General features: G+C 38.9%; 2 protein-coding genes across 2 annotated transcripts in view; one reads left to right on the top strand and one right to left on the bottom strand.

The window, feature by feature from the left end:
• The window catches only part of enpep (glutamyl aminopeptidase), an 18,765-nt gene extending 9,123 nt beyond the window's left edge, over positions 1–9,642 (top strand). The window contains exons 10-20 of the mRNA XM_085766476.1: positions 273–433; positions 1,160–1,242; positions 1,357–1,493; positions 3,049–3,104; positions 3,185–3,335; positions 4,503–4,576; positions 4,712–4,816; positions 5,802–5,975; positions 6,963–7,103; positions 8,086–8,167; positions 8,843–9,642. Of these exons, the coding sequence (XP_085622602.1) occupies positions 273–433; positions 1,160–1,242; positions 1,357–1,493; positions 3,049–3,104; positions 3,185–3,335; positions 4,503–4,576; positions 4,712–4,816; positions 5,802–5,975; positions 6,963–7,103; positions 8,086–8,167; positions 8,843–8,989 (1,311 nt within the window). The 3' untranslated portion in view covers positions 8,990–9,642. The remainder of the gene's footprint in view (positions 1–272; positions 434–1,159; positions 1,243–1,356; positions 1,494–3,048; positions 3,105–3,184; positions 3,336–4,502; positions 4,577–4,711; positions 4,817–5,801; positions 5,976–6,962; positions 7,104–8,085; positions 8,168–8,842) is intronic.
• rrh (retinal pigment epithelium-derived rhodopsin homolog) lies at positions 9,575–20,115 on the bottom strand. Its single transcript, XM_085766478.1, has 7 exons — positions 19,856–20,115; positions 18,103–18,293; positions 14,654–14,753; positions 12,370–12,523; positions 11,525–11,693; positions 9,950–10,128; positions 9,575–9,853 (listed from the first exon to the last, which is right to left on the bottom strand). The coding sequence occupies exons 1-7, from the start codon at positions 19,962–19,964 to the stop codon at positions 9,748–9,750; spliced, it is 1,008 nt and encodes a 335-aa protein (XP_085622604.1). The 5' UTR covers positions 19,965–20,115; the 3' UTR covers positions 9,575–9,747.

Here is a 20,115-nt window from a genome sequence, read left to right as displayed (position 1 = left end):
TAAAATTCATTCCTTAGTATGATTATTGTTATAAAGCATTATGATCATTTATGAGTGTTTATAACTAGTTATACAGTACTATAACTGCATTATAAGTATGGTTATAATGCGTTATAGAGATAGGCATCAAGTAAAGTGTTACCAAACAACCTTTACTGGCTTTATGCCCAGAGACAGAGGAGCTGCTCCTGAATGCCTGACTCCAGCTCTGTGGACAAACTGAGCATCTTGCACTCACATAGAAAAAAACAAAAAAAAACCTCTGTTCACAGGTGAGTGGGCTGCCAGTTGCTGAGGTGATGGACACATGGACCAACCAGATGGGTTACCCCGTGGTAAACCTATCTGTCACAGAGACAAATGCCAAACTGAGCCAGGAACGTTTCCTTCTGGATCCTAAAGCTGATGCCAGTCAGCCTCCCTCACCTCTAGGGTAATGAATTCAAAGAGGACTACAAATACAAATACAGTACACACACACACACACATACACAACCCTAACCCTAACCTGCCAATGACATCTGATGACTGCAGTGTTGATCAGGCAAATGGACATGTTTTTGGCCCTGGTTTAACCTTGTAAAGCCTGAACCATGAAATTATTGTCAGAAAATTCAAAAGTTTTGAAATTGGACCCTTTATTGGACCATCAGACAAAAAATATAATGAAAAAAATATAATTCCCTCCAAAAAATTAAAAAAAATTGCACATCAGATTTGCATAGAAAATTACCTTACCTACCTGCTGTATCTATTTTGATACACACATTTTCAACACGGTTCTACTATAAAATAAGTTATGAAATATTAAGTAGTTTCACTTTGCATCAATGCAGTAACAACTCTTCCTATTGAAGTTTCAGTAACAATTTTTAAGTTTGTCTTACCTTAACTTTTTCAAAAGTCACTGATTGACAGCGGCCATATTGGATGTCCCAAGTGAAGGCCTGCTGGTGCATAAATAACTGCACCCTGGTGGATTATCTGATCATTGCATGTATCATTAGGTTTTTCATGGGGAAAAAAATCACAGTGAGGATGTAGAGGTCTCAAAACCTCATGTATTTTCATGTATCAAATTTGATACAAATGGCGACATAGGGTTAAGAAGATTGTAATGTGAATGTGACGGTTTTCTTTATCTTTGTGTATATTACAGGTACAAGTGGACGATCCCAGTCAAATGGCACTCTGTGAAAAGTGACAAGAATATGCTCAGCATGTTCAACAAGAGCAGCACAGGTACTATGATCAATAATCAGCGTGATCAATCTTTTCATTATGACACAATCAGATGACAAGGTAAGGTCCATGATCCAGTTCAAATGTCTCTTTCCATACACTGTTGATTTTCAGACCACGTTATTGGTGACTACTCTCCGTCTGCCGATGGTCTGCTGAAGATCAACAATGATCACATCGGATTCTACAGAGTCAACCACGATGGCGCCATGTGGAACGCCATCCGTGACCAGCTTCAGAGTAACCACACGGTAAAGCTGAGATCTGAGCATTGTCTGCTGTCAGATCGTTTTTACAGTGTTACACACACAGAGCTTTTCAGAATAAAGTTCAGATTAAAGTCATTTTGTGATAAAAAAAAAAACTAAACATTGTGTACAGAACTTTGACTGACCTTATTTATTGTATTCCTAGGAATTCTTTCTTCTTTCGAGGAAGTCATACTTCCCATTTGCTGAAAAATCACCAAACTTTGCAAAAGGTCCAGTCCCATGCCAGATTAACTCAATTCCAAGGACATGTCCCCACCCCTCCTGGGGGGGGCACAATAAACGTTTAAATCTAAAAACTTTAAAAATTCCCACAAACCAACGGTAGATGCTACAGTTTTGAAACTTCACCACAATGTAGCCCAGATACTGCTGAAACGTTTTGTCCACCTCCTAATACCTGCACAAACGAGTAAAAGTTTTTCTTATATTTTCAAACCAAGGCAAGGCAAGGCAATTTTATTTGTATAGCCCATTTTTACAATTTGTCTCAAACTGCTTTACGTGGCATCATAAGAACATCCTCTGTCCTTAGACCCTCACATCCACTAAGGAAACACTCCCGACTTCTTGGTTTTATGGTTTAATTTTTTATTGCACTTACATACATATCTTTATTATTGTTCTGCATATCCACTGTTGAAATAAAAATGAACTGCAGCATGGAACAAGGAATTATTCACTGAGCAGCAGTGTACCTAATATCTTAATACTAAAATTAGTGATGAATAAACTTAAGAACAGATTTGTTATTTTCATATTTCCCTTACACTTTCATGAAGACATTTTGTCTGTAATATGATTTACTTTTCATTTCACTTTCAAACATGCACCGTAACAGTCCAGCCAGCTAGGCCAGGGCCGTTGTATAGGGGAGAAAGGTGATGATAATTCTAGGGGCCCAGCGCCCAGTGGAGCCCACAGAAAACCCCAGTAGTCTAATCTTTGTATGACTGGATTATTCTACATATGACCCTTACTGATACTCATATGTAATGCTGCATTAGCAAGATGAATCTGATGGGCGTGTTATGTCTCATAGTGCTGCTTCATCTTTGCTGACTCATATTTATTTATCATGTTGAAGCGATTACACCCCTTAAAATCAAGGGGGCTTCTTGACCCCTCCCCATGGGTCTCTGGCACCCCCCTGTGGAGGTTGGGCCCCCTGTTCAGGTGGCACTATAGACAATGGATGGATAGATCATATAACAATATTACACCTCACTCCATACCATTATAACTGAGACATTAAAATGTATTCTCTACAACGTATAAAAAGCAGTGACCCTTTAACTGCAGATAATTATTATTATGATTTGCTTTAGTTGCTAACTTCATAGCACTGGAAGTGAAAACATGAAGTACAAAAAGACATCCGACTTTAGTTCTTGGACTAAGTCTTCAAGAACATTATTGTTACTGTGTCTTTTAGATATATCTTTACAACTTGGGTCTCATCACAGATCACATCACAGATGTCCAAGTCACTGTCATGGTCTTGTTATTAATTTTATGTTTGAATCTTCTCAAACAGGAGTTTGATGCCGCTGACCGTACAAGCTACATAGATGACGTCTTTGCACTTGCAAGGTATGATTTCCCTCAACTCAAACTTTCAGGTCTGCAGTCACATAGACAAGACTTAAACTGTGCCTTTTCTTTCTGGTCAGGGCGAACATCATTGATTATGGTAATGCCTTTAATCTCACTATGTACTTGAAGAATGAGACTGACTACATCGTCTGGGACCGCCTGGCCTCATCTATTGCCTATGTCCGTAACATGCTGTCAGGCGATGCTTCAATATACCCGAAGTTCCAGGTGAGTGGGGTGATGATCTTTCTAGGTGTGCAAATATGTGTTGGTGTCTAAAATTCACAGCAAAGCCTAGCAGATGTTCATTTTTTTTATGTAAACATTAAATATAGAGTTAAAAGCAGGATCACAGAAGAATAAAAAAAAGTATAGAAAAGAAAATAGATAAAGTTTAACGTTCTTAAGAAGAGCTCAGCTAAAAGTTGGGGCTGATCTCAGTTCTGCTGGAAGTTTGTTCCAGTTGTGTGCAGGATAACAGCTAAATGCTGCTTCACCATGTCTGGTTTGAACTCTGTGCTCCACTATCTGACCTGAGTCAGTAGATCTCAGAGCTCTACTGGGTTTATATTCTACTAACACGTCATTCATGAGGATGATGACGTTGCAGGTTCTTTCTGAGTCCACTGTCCTCCATGGTCAGTCCTTATTTCAGCACCGTCACCAGAGCGTGGTCTTATCTATTGTTTTGGATTGTCTTGTCCCTTGTCCTTGACAGGGACTGCTGGTGCCTGACACAAAAAATAAAACAACATAATTACATTATGAAAAGAATGCTGTATAATTCTGAGATAATCTTCCGTTTCTGTCCACGCCTAGTCCAATATAGTGCAACATGCACAGGTGTGTGTATTCAAACATTTTACCTGTAAACCCATAGTGTGTATTATTTTGCAAAAACTCAAAATCTTTCCAAGAATATTTGTCTCATTTCTAGTCAAAACTAAACTCTTTTCACTCAAAATAAGATTCATCACCTACAATGAACTTGTTTTTAGATCATTTTCATTTGTTTCAAACAAATTTTCACTTGAAATAAGTAGAAAAATCTGCCAGTGAAAGCAAGTTTTTTGTGCTTGTAATAGGAAAGAAAAACTTGATCCACTGTCAGATTCTTCTACTTATTTCAAGTGAAAATCTGCTTTAAATAAGTAAAACGTGTCTAAAAACAAGCTACTTTTTAATGTGATGAGTCTTATTTTAAGTAGAATGAGATTTGTTTTGACTAGAAATGACATTTTGACTAGAAATAAGACAAATATTCTTGGTAAGATTTTGAGTTTTTGCAGTGCAGTAGAAACATCACTTGTTGTTGTAGTTAGTCAGTTACTGTATGGTCTATGTGTAGTTATCCCTGTGTTGATTGACAACCGTATTATTTTTTTAATCCTGTAGAAACTCTTCCGTGATCATGTTAAAACTATCGCAACACGACTTGGATGGGATGATGTTGGAACGCAGACGGAGCGGTATGCCAGAAACCATCACACACCTCCGGGCTTCCCCTAGACTCTTCACAATCAGTTCATTGCTGTTGAATATCATACTCTTCCATGCACACCTGTATCAGCTGACATAAAATGGTTGTTGGATGTGTCTGGCAGGTTACTGAGGGAGACTGTGCTCGGTCTGGCCTGTCAGATGGGAGATGAAGAGGCTCTGAATGCGGCTTCGCGTATCTTTAACCAATGGATAGATGGAAGTCTTAGGTAACTTTACTCCACTGTTTCATTCCTCACAAACACACAAGACAGTATTCTACAGTAATAGACCAACAGCTGATATCCAGTATATGTTATATTTGTATCATTTATCATGCACTGCTGTGAGATTCATCCTGACCTGGTATTTACCAATGTTGCTTTAAAAACACAACCACACCTTTCAACTGTACTATGCACTCATTGATCCGTACTTATCTTACTGTGTTGAGGTATGGGGAAACACATATAAAAGCACTTTACAAAAGATTTGCATTTTACAAAAAAGAGTCATAAGGATGGTTCATCATGCTGGGTACCTTGATCATACAAATCTGTTGTTTTTAAAATCGGGTATTTTAAGATTTGAGGACCTAGTCAAATTCCAAACAGGTCCGATTTTGTTTAAAGCCTGGAATAGGTTGCTACCAATAAACATCCAAAAAATGTTTATGGTCAGAGAAAGCATATATGATTTAAGAGGGAACTGTAACTTTAAACAATCTACCATCCATTCTACCCTGAAAAGTTTTAGCATCTATTTTTGTGGTGTTAAAATGTGGAATAGACTAGATGAGGATATAAAAATGTGCAATAACTTAAAACAATTTAAAAGTAAGTACAAACATACACTCTTGGACAGCTATAAAGAACTTGACAGCTAATTTTACTCTTTTTATTTATAATCATGATCTTATTTCATATTAAAGCAATATGTTTTTAATCTTCTGAATTGTATGGAACTACAGATGTACTGTATGACATGAATCACAATGTAAGGGGGGGCTGAACTTGATAAGCTTTGCTTCCTTCAGCCCCTTCTCAAACTTGCACAGTATCATTATTGTTTTGTTTCTTGTTACATAGATTGTTTGTCTTTTGATGTGCTTGTTTGAGACAAATAAAAATCAAATCAAATCAAATCAAACTCCACTGTGAGGATTTTCCTCTCGGGTAACCCAACATTAAAGTCTCCTGACCCTCTGATCTGCAGCGACGTGGCAGTGAATCTCAGGCTGCTGGTGTATCGGTATGGCATGAAGAACTCGGGCACCGAGGACAAGTGGAACACCATGTTCAAGAAATACAAAGACTCGTCTCTGGCTCAGGAGAAGGACAAGCTGCTATACGGCCTGGCTTCTGTGGAGGATGTCAAACTTCTCACCCAGTATGTACAATATCTCATCTTGATGTTGATGTGATGTAGGGGACCTGGGACCAGAGATGAGCCAACCCATGTCACATGGTTTTACCTGCTGTCAGTGTCAGAGATTTTTTAACCTTCCTCTTGTTAGCTTTTTGTTACCATCTCTTGTGGGTCGGTTTTGACCCGAGTCTTAAATCAGCCGTCACACTAAAAACAATTATTTATCATCCCATTTGTTTCTTAACTCTTGGTTACGTTGTTAGGCTTCCTTATCCATGAAAAGGTTGGTTTTACACTTATGATTTCAGTTTTAACTCCCATAATTGTTCTTATCATTATAACCGGATCAAAACCAACCCTAAAAACACAAATTCTTTACCAATTTATTTTGTTTAAATAGAGGTTCCTGACAAAGTCAAAAAGCAAAAAGCGTTGATGCAATAAATGCTAAAATGTATGTGGTACTTTTATGCATTAAAAACTTAAAAACAGGTCAGTGGCGACTCTAACACAAGAGGAAGGTTAAATCATCTGTACTAAATCATCCAGAAATCCTTAAAGGTGATTCAATAAATTAACAGAAAATAACTTGCTGAGACTGTTAACTAACCTCCAGCTCTGTTAGCTGACGTCTGAGAATGTCAGTTCAATAAATTAGTTGTCAGGGTAGAGCAGGCACTGGGCAGAAACAGCAGCTTTTATTTCTACAGTCATGGAATGGGCGTAATCGAGCAGGTTATCGACAGAGGACTGGTGACAAAGGCCGGTCCAGACTGGTTAATGACAAAACTGGGATCAGGGCTGCAGTCCACATCACCATTAATCACTTCTTCTCTGTCTCAATTGAAAATGGAATGAGATGAATGACACACATGAAGGAGGATTCATAAGTACTTACTCAGCTTACACTGAACCCATTTAAACAAACGTTTTACTGGGATAACTTAGACTTACAAAACTAAAATTCATACCTTAATTAAAAGAGAGACATTTTGATCTGCCCCACAGGCTCCTTGAAGCCACCAAGGACGAGAGTGTGGTGAGGAGTCAGGACCTTTTCACCATAGTGCGCTACGTGTCCTACAACCGTCTAGGACAGAGTATGGCATGGGACTGGACCACTCTGAACTGGGACTATCTGGTCAAAAGGTCAGTTCAGCTGACAGAGACAGGCTGGGACCTTTCTCAAGCCCTCTGATGCTTTGTGATGCACTGGTCTTTTATGGGAGTGGCCAACGGGGCCAGAATGGAAAAGTACTGGCCGGAAAGTGGCTTGTGACATCTATAGGGTGTGTTTGGTGGCAAACTACAGTGCCATGTGACATTATTGTATCAATGATGAGGAGGAGGAGGAGGAGGAGGATGATTAAAGCTGTTCAGGAGAGGAAAGATCAGGGCCGGCCCCTGGCATAAACACTCTATGCGGTTGTTTAGGGCCACAGCCGTTAGGTGGGGGGCCACATGATCAGAAAGGTACCGGGGTTCATTCAAGTCATTTAAACATCCTGAGGTCTGCACGTGCACACTATGAGCTTTATATGTAGTGTGAAGTCAATATTCAGCTTCTTTTATCTCACATTTGAGACATTTGGTGAAAATAGAATGGCAGAATGACAACATTTGTGCTCAAAAAGCAATCTCACAAAATTTCATTTTAGACTTGTTTTCTACACTTACCAAAAACAGTTAATTCCCATGACTGAAGGTGTGTTTCCCAAGGGATTTGAAATTTTTCAAAAAGCAGACCTCAAATTTCCAGCATTTGACCTAAATTATTTCTTCATCACGTCAGTGTTCTAGGACAAACTGGCCTCAGTGTGCTTACAGCTAATATTTAGACATAAAACACTTAAGTATTGTTACATCTGCAAGTATCTTAAAAAATATGTTAAATTAGAGAAAATGGCCTCAAACCTCAGAAGGGATAAACATGTCTGTATTCAGTTTTAACCAGTGATTCGGTGTTTGCGCTTAGACTGGGCCACAAACAAAAATCTTGTTTAGGGCCACCAAAATCCTAGGGCCGGCCCTGGGAAAGATAAGAAGGTGAAAATGCTTTAGATGTTAGTCAGACATGTTTCTGTTTATCTGTGTTTATCCAGTGGTCGTTACAAATGTTCTCTGTTAACAGGTACACCATCAACGACAGGAACCTTGGTCGTTTGCTTACTCAAATCTCCACCACCTACAACACAGAGCTTCAACTGGGGAAGGTCAGCTTTGTTCCTTGGTTGCGCTGCATGTGCTTTGCTTTGTTGTGTCTGTTGAACCTTATTGTTGTTACTTACAATATTACTCACTCAGTCTATACTTATGCAGATACAGATATAGATCATTTTTTCATTAGAGAACTTTTTCTCTCACATGTACAGTAGTCATAAATAATACAGATAGTGTTTTCGAAGGAAAATAAATATCTGGTCCAATTTTGTAACCTCCTACACTTTTATAAGAAAAAATCACAGTTTGGCCTATATTTGGATAGAATTGTGTGTGTGTGTGTGTGTGTGTGTGTGTGTGTGTGTGTGTGTGTGTGTGTGTGTGTGTGTGTGTGTGTGTATATATATATATATATATATATATATAACATTTATTTGACTCATTGAGAACTAAATTCACTCATATTGAACTGAATAGATTGTGGGTGGGCCAGTGCGGATTTCCCCATCCTGCTGGGTTGCATTCATTACAACCTGGGGTTAAAGAAGTTTTAAATGATAACTACTACCACAACCTTCAGCACAAACTTCAACACATGTGTTCTAATTGGCAGAATGGCTCGATACACTCACTATACTACACACGCCTGACACTGTTTGAGTCACAGTTGGTAGTGGTTGTTTGGGTCAGGGTCTCTGGTGACATGTGTCTTTCTCCCTGGCTTGTAGATGGAGTATTTCTTTGGTCTGACTCCAGATGCAGGAGCTGGGGTGATGCCTCGAAAGCAGGCCCTGGAGACAGTGCGGAACAACATTGCATGGATCAAGAGCAATGGGGATGAGATTGCAGGCTGGCTGGAGGCCAATGTGGCCTAAGACAACAGCAATGGCTGGAAACAGGCACACTGTAACTGACTACCACAGTTCCCTCGACTTTACCTGAGGTCTTGTCTCAGTCTGTACAGTAGCCTACATACAGGGGGAGTTCAGGCTGCGGTCAGATTTACTTTGAGGCAGGGAGCAACAGTAAAAACAAACATCCACTTTCTCGGTAGTATGATAAATGAGTCTATGTCCAATTTCAGTCCAGTCTGAAGAACCTGTCATGTAGTAATTTACTACTGTCCCCAATAATACAGTCAGCCCCTTCAGTCGCCCCACTGTTCTCTTATATCTAGATAAGAAAGTTGTTTTTCTAACAATCATTTGTGATCTTAAAGCATATTTTACAGTCACCTCTCTTCCTTGAGCTTTTAACATTTCTTCAATACTTTTTGTAAAACTTTATCTTTTTTTTTTTTTTTTAAAGAAAGAAACGTCTTTTTTTTTCACAAAGACAAGTTTGTGTATGTATGATACTCTGTTGAACTGAATAAAAATTAATGGGTTTTTAATGCACAGGATCTTACATTACACACTCTACAAAGGGATAGAGAGAGGAGGGGAGGAAGAGAGAGAGAGAGCAGGTAGGATTTACACAGTAAACACTGATGCACAGCCAGATTATTAAACATATATAATTACAACTATAACAGACAGATTCATATTACTTCATCAGACCAAGCATCTGTACGTGGTTTTAATGCCAGGGTCTACTGTATTCATACAATGCAATGCCTTCATTTCATTTCATTTCACTGGGTCAGAGGTTGCTGGGAGGTTGTCATGGGAACCTGGGTGTTGATGGTGATTCTCTGCCTTGTTTGACATCGGATCATCCCTACTATGGCTCTTCTGAACCTGGAGGAAAAGGTCATCGATGATCATAATAAGACAAACACACCTGTCTATCACAATGTGATGTAAATGTAAAAAAAACAAACAAAAAGCACTCACTTCTTGTTGGCTATGACATAAATGCAGGGGTTGTAAAAAGTGGAGGACTTAGCAAAGAGAGGAGCGATGATAGCCATTGGAGCAGGTATGGTCATCGGGTCACCAAATGAGGCCCAGAGACACACCAGGGAGTAAGGAGACCAGGCCACCAGGAACATAACAATCATCACAATGGACATCTGATGGCCACAGACACAGAGTTGGGATTCATTAGGAGAGAGACAGTTCACTGTTACCAAGCAGGCATATATGAGGAGGCAGTCAGAAATGTGAAGGGGGCATCATGTGAACACATCATGCTCCAGCACTTTTTTTTCTCTGTGCTTATAGTAACTTCATTGAATTGGGTTGTTGGCTGTGTGTCCAACCCCAACCTGGAGAAGTGGATTGCACTTTGTCAGGCCTCTACCTTCAGACCTGTCCAACTCGGGGCCGGGGGGCCAACCAGGGTCTTAGAGCCCAAATTTGTTACTGTCATATGCAAAGAGCCACATTATATGAGGGGTTAGGGCTGCATATACCTGAAGATGCATTGCAAACCCAGGGGGGGTGGAAAAGGTGAGTAGCTAAACCCCTGTAGGGGGGTCTGGGGGCATCCCCCCCAGAAAATTTTTGTGATTTTAAAATGTGAGTGAAGCATTCTGGTGTACTCTGAGAAGAGGGCGGGGGGTCTACTATGGTCAAGATTTACAAAACTGAAAGGTAGTCTTATGATTACTAAAAAAAAGAGAAAAAAAAGAACAGAACATTTTAGAAAAGAACAGTGTCCCTTTTTTGGCAGATTTTTGTGCTACTGCAGATAATTTTGTCAGTGTGTAATATACACATTTTTTGAGTATATTAAAATGTGCTTTCTCAACTTCTAAAATTAGGATTTGAGGGGGCAAGACATTTATTTGAGGGGGCGCTGCCCCCTCTTGCCCCTGCATAGAGCCGGCCCTGTTACCAAGGGTCATAAAAAGGAACAAATGAGGACAAAAGTTTACAACAGTATATCAATAGTAGCTTTACTGTAGAAGTAGTAGTAGTAGTAGTAGTAGTAGCTGTATATGTGACCAATAAAGTACCTTTTAGTAGTAGTAGTAGTAGCAGTAGTAAACCTTTATTTAACCAGACAAGAATTGCTAAGAATACATTCTTATTAGGGCAATGGCCTGGACTGACTGAATGTGAGATCTACACCATCAGTGTAGTGACATACACCTGTATACAAAATAAACTGAATACAGAGTCATGTGAGACTGATGGCCATAAAATGTGACTAGAATGCCAGCGGACACAGGATGTGCCAGCATTGTGTTTGGGTGCATTAAGACTTTTTTTATTTTTTTTTATTGTGAAATTATATAGTACAGTGGACAAAAACGAAATGTGACAAAGATAACAAGAACAAATTGTGAAACAAACATTAAGGTGCATTAAGACTTGATATTACATCTCTGCCATAGTTGAAGTGAACTCACTAATTAATGGACTTTTAAGCGAATAATAGACTGGGTACCTATTTCTATCCACTGACACAATGGCTTCCACCACTACCTCAGGGACAACAGCAGAGAGAGGCTCAGTTCTCACCTTGGTAACATCCATCTGATCGGACCAGTCGATGTTGACACTGTCCAGGGAGTTTCCAGCTTTGTACCTCCTCACAGTGACTGAGACGTTGTAGTAGCAGTAAAACATGGTGGACAGAGGTAGCACAAAGTTCACAGCAATCACTGCCATAGTGTAAGAGATGAAGGAGCTGCAGAGAAAAAGGTCACAAGGTTGTATGTTGATCAAATCTCATATTGGGCCTGGTTAATGTGCTAGTTTGTGTGTAAACATTGTAAATAAAGTTTCAGTCCGAATAATCTAGACTTAATTTACATTTTATATATTTTTAATGATTACAGACATCTTAAATTATTTTTAAAAAAGTTTAAACCAGGCCAGGTTGGCCCCATAAACACAGTCAATGGGTCATGTTGGCCGAGCTCAGATTCTTTGGTCTGATCTAAGCTCTACCCAAAGCTGGGATGTTTACCACAGATGGGTACATTTTAGTGAGTTAAGCCAGTTGATATCTTGTAGAAAGTTTATTTTCAATGACCGACTGCTTCATGTCTCAACTGGTTATGGTGTTGGTATCTTAGTGTTTATGGAGGGTGTGGCAGAAATAATCGTTGCGAACTGTGAACTGTGATCTGTGAACTGTGAATTATTTTCTCTGCAGTCTGGTATATGTTGTTTGACATTAACCTGGGCTGACACCTGTCTAAATAATTATTTAATTTCTTTCAGTAGGGGAACATGATATTTTACTAATAGAGGTGGTATCATTTAAATGTTGTGTTGTGTTGTAGGAAATTCCAAAAACATCCCTTTACTATCCATCCATCCATCCATTGTCTACCGAAAGAATTGTGCTGAATGCTCACGCATCGTTCTGTCTCCAGTTGATGGTACATGTAGCTCCAGTGGGGTCCGGGGCGTAACCAGCCCAACCCACTATGGGCATGGAGGACCAGAACACAGCATTCAGCCACGCTGCCAGGATCAGGAGGTTGTATGACTGCACTGTCATTTTCTGTCCTGGAGAGACACATCGGACACAAACAGGACATTGTGCCAGTGTGCTGATATTGGTTTCATACATACTTACACATAACTCAATTCAGTTGAAATTGTAGTTTGTGGTATGGCAACTTGAAAGTGCAGCAAAAAGAAGCTTTCCTCAATAGTAAATATTGCAGGGAAGCTGGTCGGTAAGCAACAACATCAACTCGGTGAGCTGTTCAACACCACAGTTGTCAGGAAGGCCAGACAGATATCTGAGGATGTTACACATCCCAAAAACTCAGAGTTGAACTGCTTCCATCCAGCCCAAGATTCAAGATTCAGATTTCCCAGGATGAGCCGGGACATTTTAAAGAATTCCTTCCACAGGCCATACAAACTCTGAATATGTTATGATTGTTTGACTGCACCTGGCAACCCCCTTAGAGGGCTGTTGTGTCTGCTGCTATGCCTGTTTTGCACACACTGCAAAAACTCAAAATCTCACCAAGAATATTTGTCTTATTTCTAGTCGAAACAAATCTCATTTTACTTAAAATAAGACTCATCAAATAAAAAGTTGCTTGTTTTTAGACACTTTTTACTTTTTTCAAGGATATTTTCACTTGAAATAAGTAGAAAAATCTGCCAGTGAAAGCAAGTTTTTCTTTCTTATTACAAACACAAAAAACCTGCTTTCATTGGCAATTGATTTTTGTACTTATTTCAAGTGAAATTAGTTTGAAACAAGTGGAAATTATCTAAAAACAAGTTAATTTTCAGGCGATGAGTCTTATTTTAAGCGGAAAGAGATTAGCTTTCACTAGAAATGAGACATTTTGACAAGAAATAAGACAAATATTCTTGGAAAGATTTTGAGTTTTTGCAGTGCAACATTTCAGTTCATATCTATCTATCTATCTATCTATCTATCTATCTATCTATCTATCTATCTATCTATCTATCTATCTAATTGTTATCTTTGTGACCGATGGGATTGAATGGGTTAACACGGGGGGGTAGAAAACAACAACAAATAAATTAATAATAATAATAATAATTTCTTCCTTAATAACATTTTTGTTTCAGAGTGGTGTAGCTGACTCTGCATGAAGTGCACTTACACAATCACTATGAAACATAATCCAATAAATACTTTGGATTTATTCCTGCTTCATAATATTTCATGGCTTCACATATCAGCCAATCTAAACCTCTGAATTTGCAAAACAACATCTGCAGCTCTACTGCAATAGAAATGAATGAAATACACAAAGAAGAGGTCTCTGATGTGATTTTGCAAGACTGTGTTACTGAGACAGAGATTCAGAATGATTCTGAATGACCCAGTCCAACAAAACCTAAACAACTTTAATGAAGGCAGCAGTTACTTCAGAAATGTCATGTTCAGGGTCGTTGTATAGGGGAGAAAGGTGATGATAATTCTAGGGGCCCAGCGCCCAGTGGGGCCCATAAAAAACCCCAGTAGTCTAATCTTTGTATGACTGATTTATTCTGTGTAAGACCCTGACTAATACTCATAGTACACTGTAAAAACTCAACATCTTTCCAAGAATATTTGTCTTATTTCTTGTTCAAATGTCTCATTTCTAGTCAAAACTAATCTCTTTCCACTTAAAATAAGACTCATTACCTAAAAATTAACTTGTTTTTAGATAATTTTCACTTAAATTCACAATAAATAGAAAAATCTGCCAGTGAAAGTAAGTTTTTTGTGCTTGTAATAAGGAAGAAAAACTTGCTCCACTATCAGATTTTCTCTACTTATTCCAAGTGAAAATATGCTTGAAAGAAGAAAAAAGTGTCTAAAAACAAGCTACTTTTAATATGATGTGTCTTATTTTAAGTATAATGAGATTTGTTTGGACTAGAAATTACATTTTGACTAGAAATAACACAAATATTCTTGCTAAGATACTTGAGTTTTTGCAGTGTAATGCTGCATTAGCATCAAAATAAAGAAGGCTAAATAAAAAACGATAATACATACGTAGTCTAAGGGGGAAAAAAAGGAAAAGTTAGGGGGAGGGGCCCACTTTAGTATTCTTTAAGGGGGCCCAGAATTCCTAGCAACGGCCCTGGTCATGTTAGTTAGTTTGTTTTAGTGTACACTAGTCGGATGCATAGGGAACAGTAAATAAATACCTATGTCTGGTCTACAGATGGTGAGGTAGCGGTCGATGGCGACCACAGTCAACAGGCCGATGCTGGCCATGCCAAAGAAGATGTTGAGAGCTGCATAGATCTGGAAAAACAAAGCAAAGAACACATTTGATCATGATTTCTGATGTTTCTGTGACTTTTATGACAGCTACCTGTGTATTCGTGGCACAAAAACACACTAAACAAAAATAAGTCTGCACATGACTCTGCTCCTAGGGGTAGGCTATACATTTTGATAATAGATCACCACATGCATGACGTATGTACTGTAGTTACTGGCTGCATGCCATATTTGTTAAATTTTTCCACTACCATGTGAAATATGTTCTATAGTTGATACAATGCTGAGGTTTTGTCACCACTTGCCAGAGGTTGGTGCCTCTATATTACAGTAATTTCCTCCCTTGATATTGCACAACATTATGACGGTGTTCACCTGATGTTTCTTATGATATTCAAGGTGTGTCAGAATATTTTCACATATTGCAGGTGTTTGGGGAAAAAAAGTAGTATTTATATCAATGTTATGTCTGTATGTAAAATAATTATTTCTATGTATTATATATATGCCTTTGTATAGATGAGTTGTGTGTAAAGATATATGTGTGTACATCAGAAACTTGTTGATTGCATCATTTTCTTCTCTTTTTATTCTACTGAAAATTGCAGCGCTGTTGCATTACTGTAAAATAGATGTAATGGAGTGGTGCAGTGAGCTCAACTGATATCGAAATAAGTTAATTTATAGCTAATCGAGTATTCTCATAATTCTGTGGTATCTCTTTTGCAGTATACCAAAATGAATTGAGACCAGCAAGTTGATAGCGAGATTGAATAGACACTTTCAGCTACCTGCTAGTCCACTGTACACTGCAAAAACTCAAAATCCTACCAAGAATATTTGTCTTATTTCTAGTCAAAATGTCATTTCTAGTCAAAACAAATCTCATTCTACTTAAAATAAGACTCATCACATTAAAAAGTAGCTTGTTTTTAGACACGTTTTACTTATTTAAAGCAGATTTTCACTTGAAATAAGTAGAAGAATCTGACAGTGGATCAAGTTTTTCTTTTCTATTACAAGCACAAAAAAACTTGCTTTCACTGGCAGATTGTTCTACTTATTTCAAGTGAAAATTTGTTTGAAACAAATGAAAATGATTTAAAAACAAGTTCATTGTTAGGTGATGAATCTTATTGTGAGTGAAAAGAGTTTAGTTTTGACTAGAAATGAGACAAATATTCTTGGAAAGATTTTGCAGTGTACGCCTGTGGTTAGCAGTAAAATCTATGTGATTTTTAGTGAATGAATAATATTGCTATTTGTCCTTTTTTGTTTTTACACTGCATTCCCTTTTCTCACTTGCACAACAGTTCATTCCTAGGACCATACCTCATTCACTGTATCCCCATGGATAAAGCTAAAACCAACAGGAGATGTTCATTAATATTTGGCTGAAACTTGATATCACAACTAAGAAAAACAAGTGAGAGCCAACAAAATGTCTGCAGTGGACCCATTTTCCCCATTTTAACAAAGTCCCCCCTCTCTCTCTCTCTCTTATCACCAAATTCATAAATTGATTTCCTTACGACTGTGCATAATATGGAAATGCAATCACTGGCCTAATGGATTGTGTGGCACTGGGTTATAGCTCTCCTTCTCATTGTAGATTACTGTAATATCACATGGGTCAATATAAGGGTGCAACAACAAGGACTGAGGAAAAAACACATAATCTGCTGAAATATTCACGTGCAGAGCAACAGCCGAAGTGAATGTGCATCAGCCTGCTCACAGGTTTAGTCTCAGGGCAGCTCACCATAAGTCATGTTAGTATTTGTAAGGGCTTTAGAGACCATGAGGGAATTTTATCCAATATCACTTATGATTGGGCCTTGTGAATAACTGGACTATTTATATACACAGTTGGGAGGGACTTGTGGATTGAATAAAATACCTCAGCACACATTATAGAAATGGTAGGCACAGGAGGGGGCCAAATCATAGGCTACACTACTGGACAAAGTTTTTAGAAAGTTTTAGCAATCTCGGAAAGTTAAAAAACTATTTCATTGGAACTGTGGACAGCACAATGTTTTGCCAATGTTTTTTTGAAGTTTGGTGTCAAATGAAGAAAAATTATGGGAGGAGACAAAAGTTTTCTTATAACATTTTTCCCTGTTAAAGAGTTTCCCAGGAGTTTTTCCTCAGTGGATGTGAGGGCTAAGGACAGAGGATGTTGTTATGATGCAATGTAAAGCCCTTTGAGACAAACTGTTGGTAAAAATGGGCTATATATAATAAAATTGCCTTGCCTTGCCATTAAATAGGCTATTTACACAGCTAACAGTCATATTTAGCATGATGAAAATCCTTTAAAAAATTTGTGTGGGCGTTCGTGAACGTTTGTTTGGCGTTGCCTAGGAAATCTGTGTCAAATCTCGCCAGTTGTTGAGCCAGAGACAGGTCTCCTGATGTGTTTTTTCATGAAAATTGCCATTTTCATGAAAAAATTTGTCCAATATTGAATCAAATTACTATGGGGTGAAAGAATCGACCAAAATCTGTGTTCACGCCCACTTCTCTCATTGAGTCAAAAGACCTGCTGCTAGTCTCTTAAGGGGGCGGGGCCGTGGAGAAGCCCACGTGACATGTATACAGGAAGCTGACTCATCATGGGGACAAGGATATCTGGTGCATATAAGGTACAATATGTATTTGACAATGCCCTTATTTCTACTTTTAGTATTAATTATATCCTGCTTTCTTTTAGCTTCTTGCTTCAGTGTTTTCCTCATTGGGGGCCCCGCACACTGGGAGCTGAGTCTGGACTGCCTAGGGGTGTTGCCCTGGGGCCTCCTGGCCGGTTGATGGGGTGGGGGTAGGGGGTTACTGCACGGTGGCTTATGGTGTGGACTCCTACTTCTGTCCTGGTCAGGAATGTGATACTATGGGGGCAGCTCCCTAATAATGCTCTCCTCACCTGGATCAATTAAAAGAAATTTGGAAGTCCATCCATGTATTTTTCCACTGTCTAGACCAATTATCTGAGCAGGGTCACAGGTGGGCTGGAGCAAATCCCAAAAGATAGGACGGGGGAAATGTACATCCTAGATCCAGGTTATGAAACAAAGCTGACATACAGAGATAAATAACACACACTCTCACATTCATGTCTACCCAGAACTCTCTCTCTGAAAGGTGACAGTGGAAACCTGAAAAGGGTAATAGGTTAATGGAGATGCAACACAAATCTATTTACTGATGGAGCCTTCCAACATTCATTTCAACATTAAATTTGCTGTCATAAACATGACATTTCAATGTAAATGTGATTCAGTAGTCTATCGATGATAATTTGTCTAAAGGGGCAGATGCAGTAGATGTTGTAGGCTACTGTATGTAAGTAAACACAAAGTCCACCCACCTGACAACCAGTGTAACCAAATTTCCAGCTGCCATGAATATCAGAGGCGGCCGACATGGGATAGCCGATACCAGCCACTCCGACGTCAGTGAAAGCCAGGTTGATTATGATAAAGTTGGTCGCAGTGCGAAGCTCCTTGAACTTCACAAACATGAGCAGCACCACAATGTTGCTTGCTAAACTGATGACACCTGGGAAGAGGAGAGAAGATGACAGGAAATGTGTGGGACTATAGAGCTGTATTTTTACTGAACATATGTCGATGTCAGGTTATTACCCCAGACAGCATGAGATCTCAGATTCACTGGGATACACATTGCCTCCACCAGAACAAGATCAGAATTTGGAGGCCTCTATACAGTGAAAGGAGCATCTGATAAGGATAAGACTCCTTTATTATTATTATTAAATCCCACTGAGGTCTGAGATCTCTTTTATAAGAGAGACCTGGCTAAGGTCACAGCCATGTAAAATCAGTCATACAAGTCAAACAAAACTTACACACACACAGTTCATACGAGAAAAACAATGACACTCTTCCCTCACTGCATTCTGTATAATACACTTGAAGTCACTCATAGGTACAAATGATTTTAAGTTAAGAACATTTTGTAAATTATTCCAACACCATGGTGCATGGTAGGAGAATGATATTTTGCTAAGGTCTGTCCTGGCCCAAGGTAGCCTACATCCAAAAGCAACCACTTATGCACATGTTGCAGAGCTACTGGAACTGACAGAGAGAAGGGCACTGAGGTAAGAAGGCAAGGTAGCCTGGCTTGGTAACATCTTGGGATTGTTCAAGAGGAGCTGGAAACCATTACCGTGGACAGGCATGGTAGGAAACTGCTTAGCCTCCTGCCACCACAACCCGGCTTCAGGCAGGCAGGCTGGATGGTTGGATGTACAGTGTGAGACACAGTCGGACTAATGTACAACTAGTCAGAGTAAAGATAGTTGTGTTTTGACTATACGTACTTCATCCTACTTTATGTTTAAGGAAGCTGCTTGTCTCATCTTTGGGTAATAATTTACATGGTTCTATTAGTTAAAAAGAAAAGACTCGTCAGGTCAATATCAAACAGAAAATATTACATCTTGCACTCGGTGAATCATAAGTCGATCATACCAACAGAAACATACTGTATAAGCACAATACAGTTGTTCATGTGAATGTTTGCCTGTTAACCATGAGCCTAGACAGGAGCTGAACATGTTTTAATACGAGCAAGGCTCAGTAAACCACCATGATACGGTGCCAAGATCTGGATAAATTACATAACACTATCGGAACAGATTTCTAAGGATAATAAGACTAATTTCTTTCTTTCACCATTAAAAGCCTGCAAAGTCTGAGTTCACCCAGCCCACGCGTCTCGCTCCCTATATGTGATTTTTATTTCACCGTTTTCACCTTAAAGTCCTTAGAAACAGACGAGCACATGAAACAACACTAAACTATCACGGTGCAGTTGTATGTAAAATCACTTAAAATCATTAATGTGTTCATTATTCATTGTTGCTCTTCTTTACAGATAAATTTGCATATCCAATATATGTCAAAATTTCCTGAAAATTCTGTCAAATGACCTCAATCAATAAAGACTCTTCTGAACCCCCAATGAGCCCTATGTCACACTTTCTGACTGTGAAAGGCTCTGCAGAAATATAAAGCAGTGAAATCATAAACACAACATCCATCACAACAACATGTATCCAGTCATCATGCCACTGGCTGTCCTCTGGTTGTTACCTGCAGTAATCAGATAGGCAGCCACTATGTTGTGCTCCAGCTGGGTAAAGGCACTTTGTCCCCCGTAAGGTAAAACATCTGAGATATTAACTCCAGAGTCCAATCCCATGTTCTAGCTCTTGAAATTGACAGCTGTCCCGAAAAACAACAACAGCCAAAAAAAAAAAAAAAAAAAAAAAAACAGTTTCGGGAGGGAAATTACACACAGCGATAATAAAAAGTGCAGAGGTATGAGAGTCAGTATTGTAAACTGCTGCCTT

Source organism: Trachurus japonicus, chromosome 22 (genome assembly GCF_045865225.1).
Source record: "Trachurus japonicus isolate A0001 chromosome 22, Traja_1.0".
Taxonomy (NCBI): domain Eukaryota; kingdom Metazoa; phylum Chordata; class Actinopteri; order Carangiformes; family Carangidae; genus Trachurus; species Trachurus japonicus.
Note: the sequence above shows the minus strand (reverse complement) of the source record. Positions and strands in the feature narration are given on the sequence as shown.

Excerpts from the sequence above, each read along its gene's own strand:
- rrh (XM_085766478.1), bottom strand. The coding sequence starts at position 19,964 with ATGGGATTGGACTCTGGAGTTAATATCTCAGATGTTTTACCTTACGGG. Across the intron at positions 18,294-19,855 it reads TGCCTATCTGATTACTGCAG|GTGTCATCAGTTTAGCAAGC; the intron begins GTAACAACCAGA and ends TCCTCTTCCCAG. Across the intron at positions 11,694-12,369 it reads AACTGGAGACAGAACGATGC|CTCCTTCATCTCTTACACTA; the intron begins GTGAGCATTCAG and ends TTTTCTCTGCAG.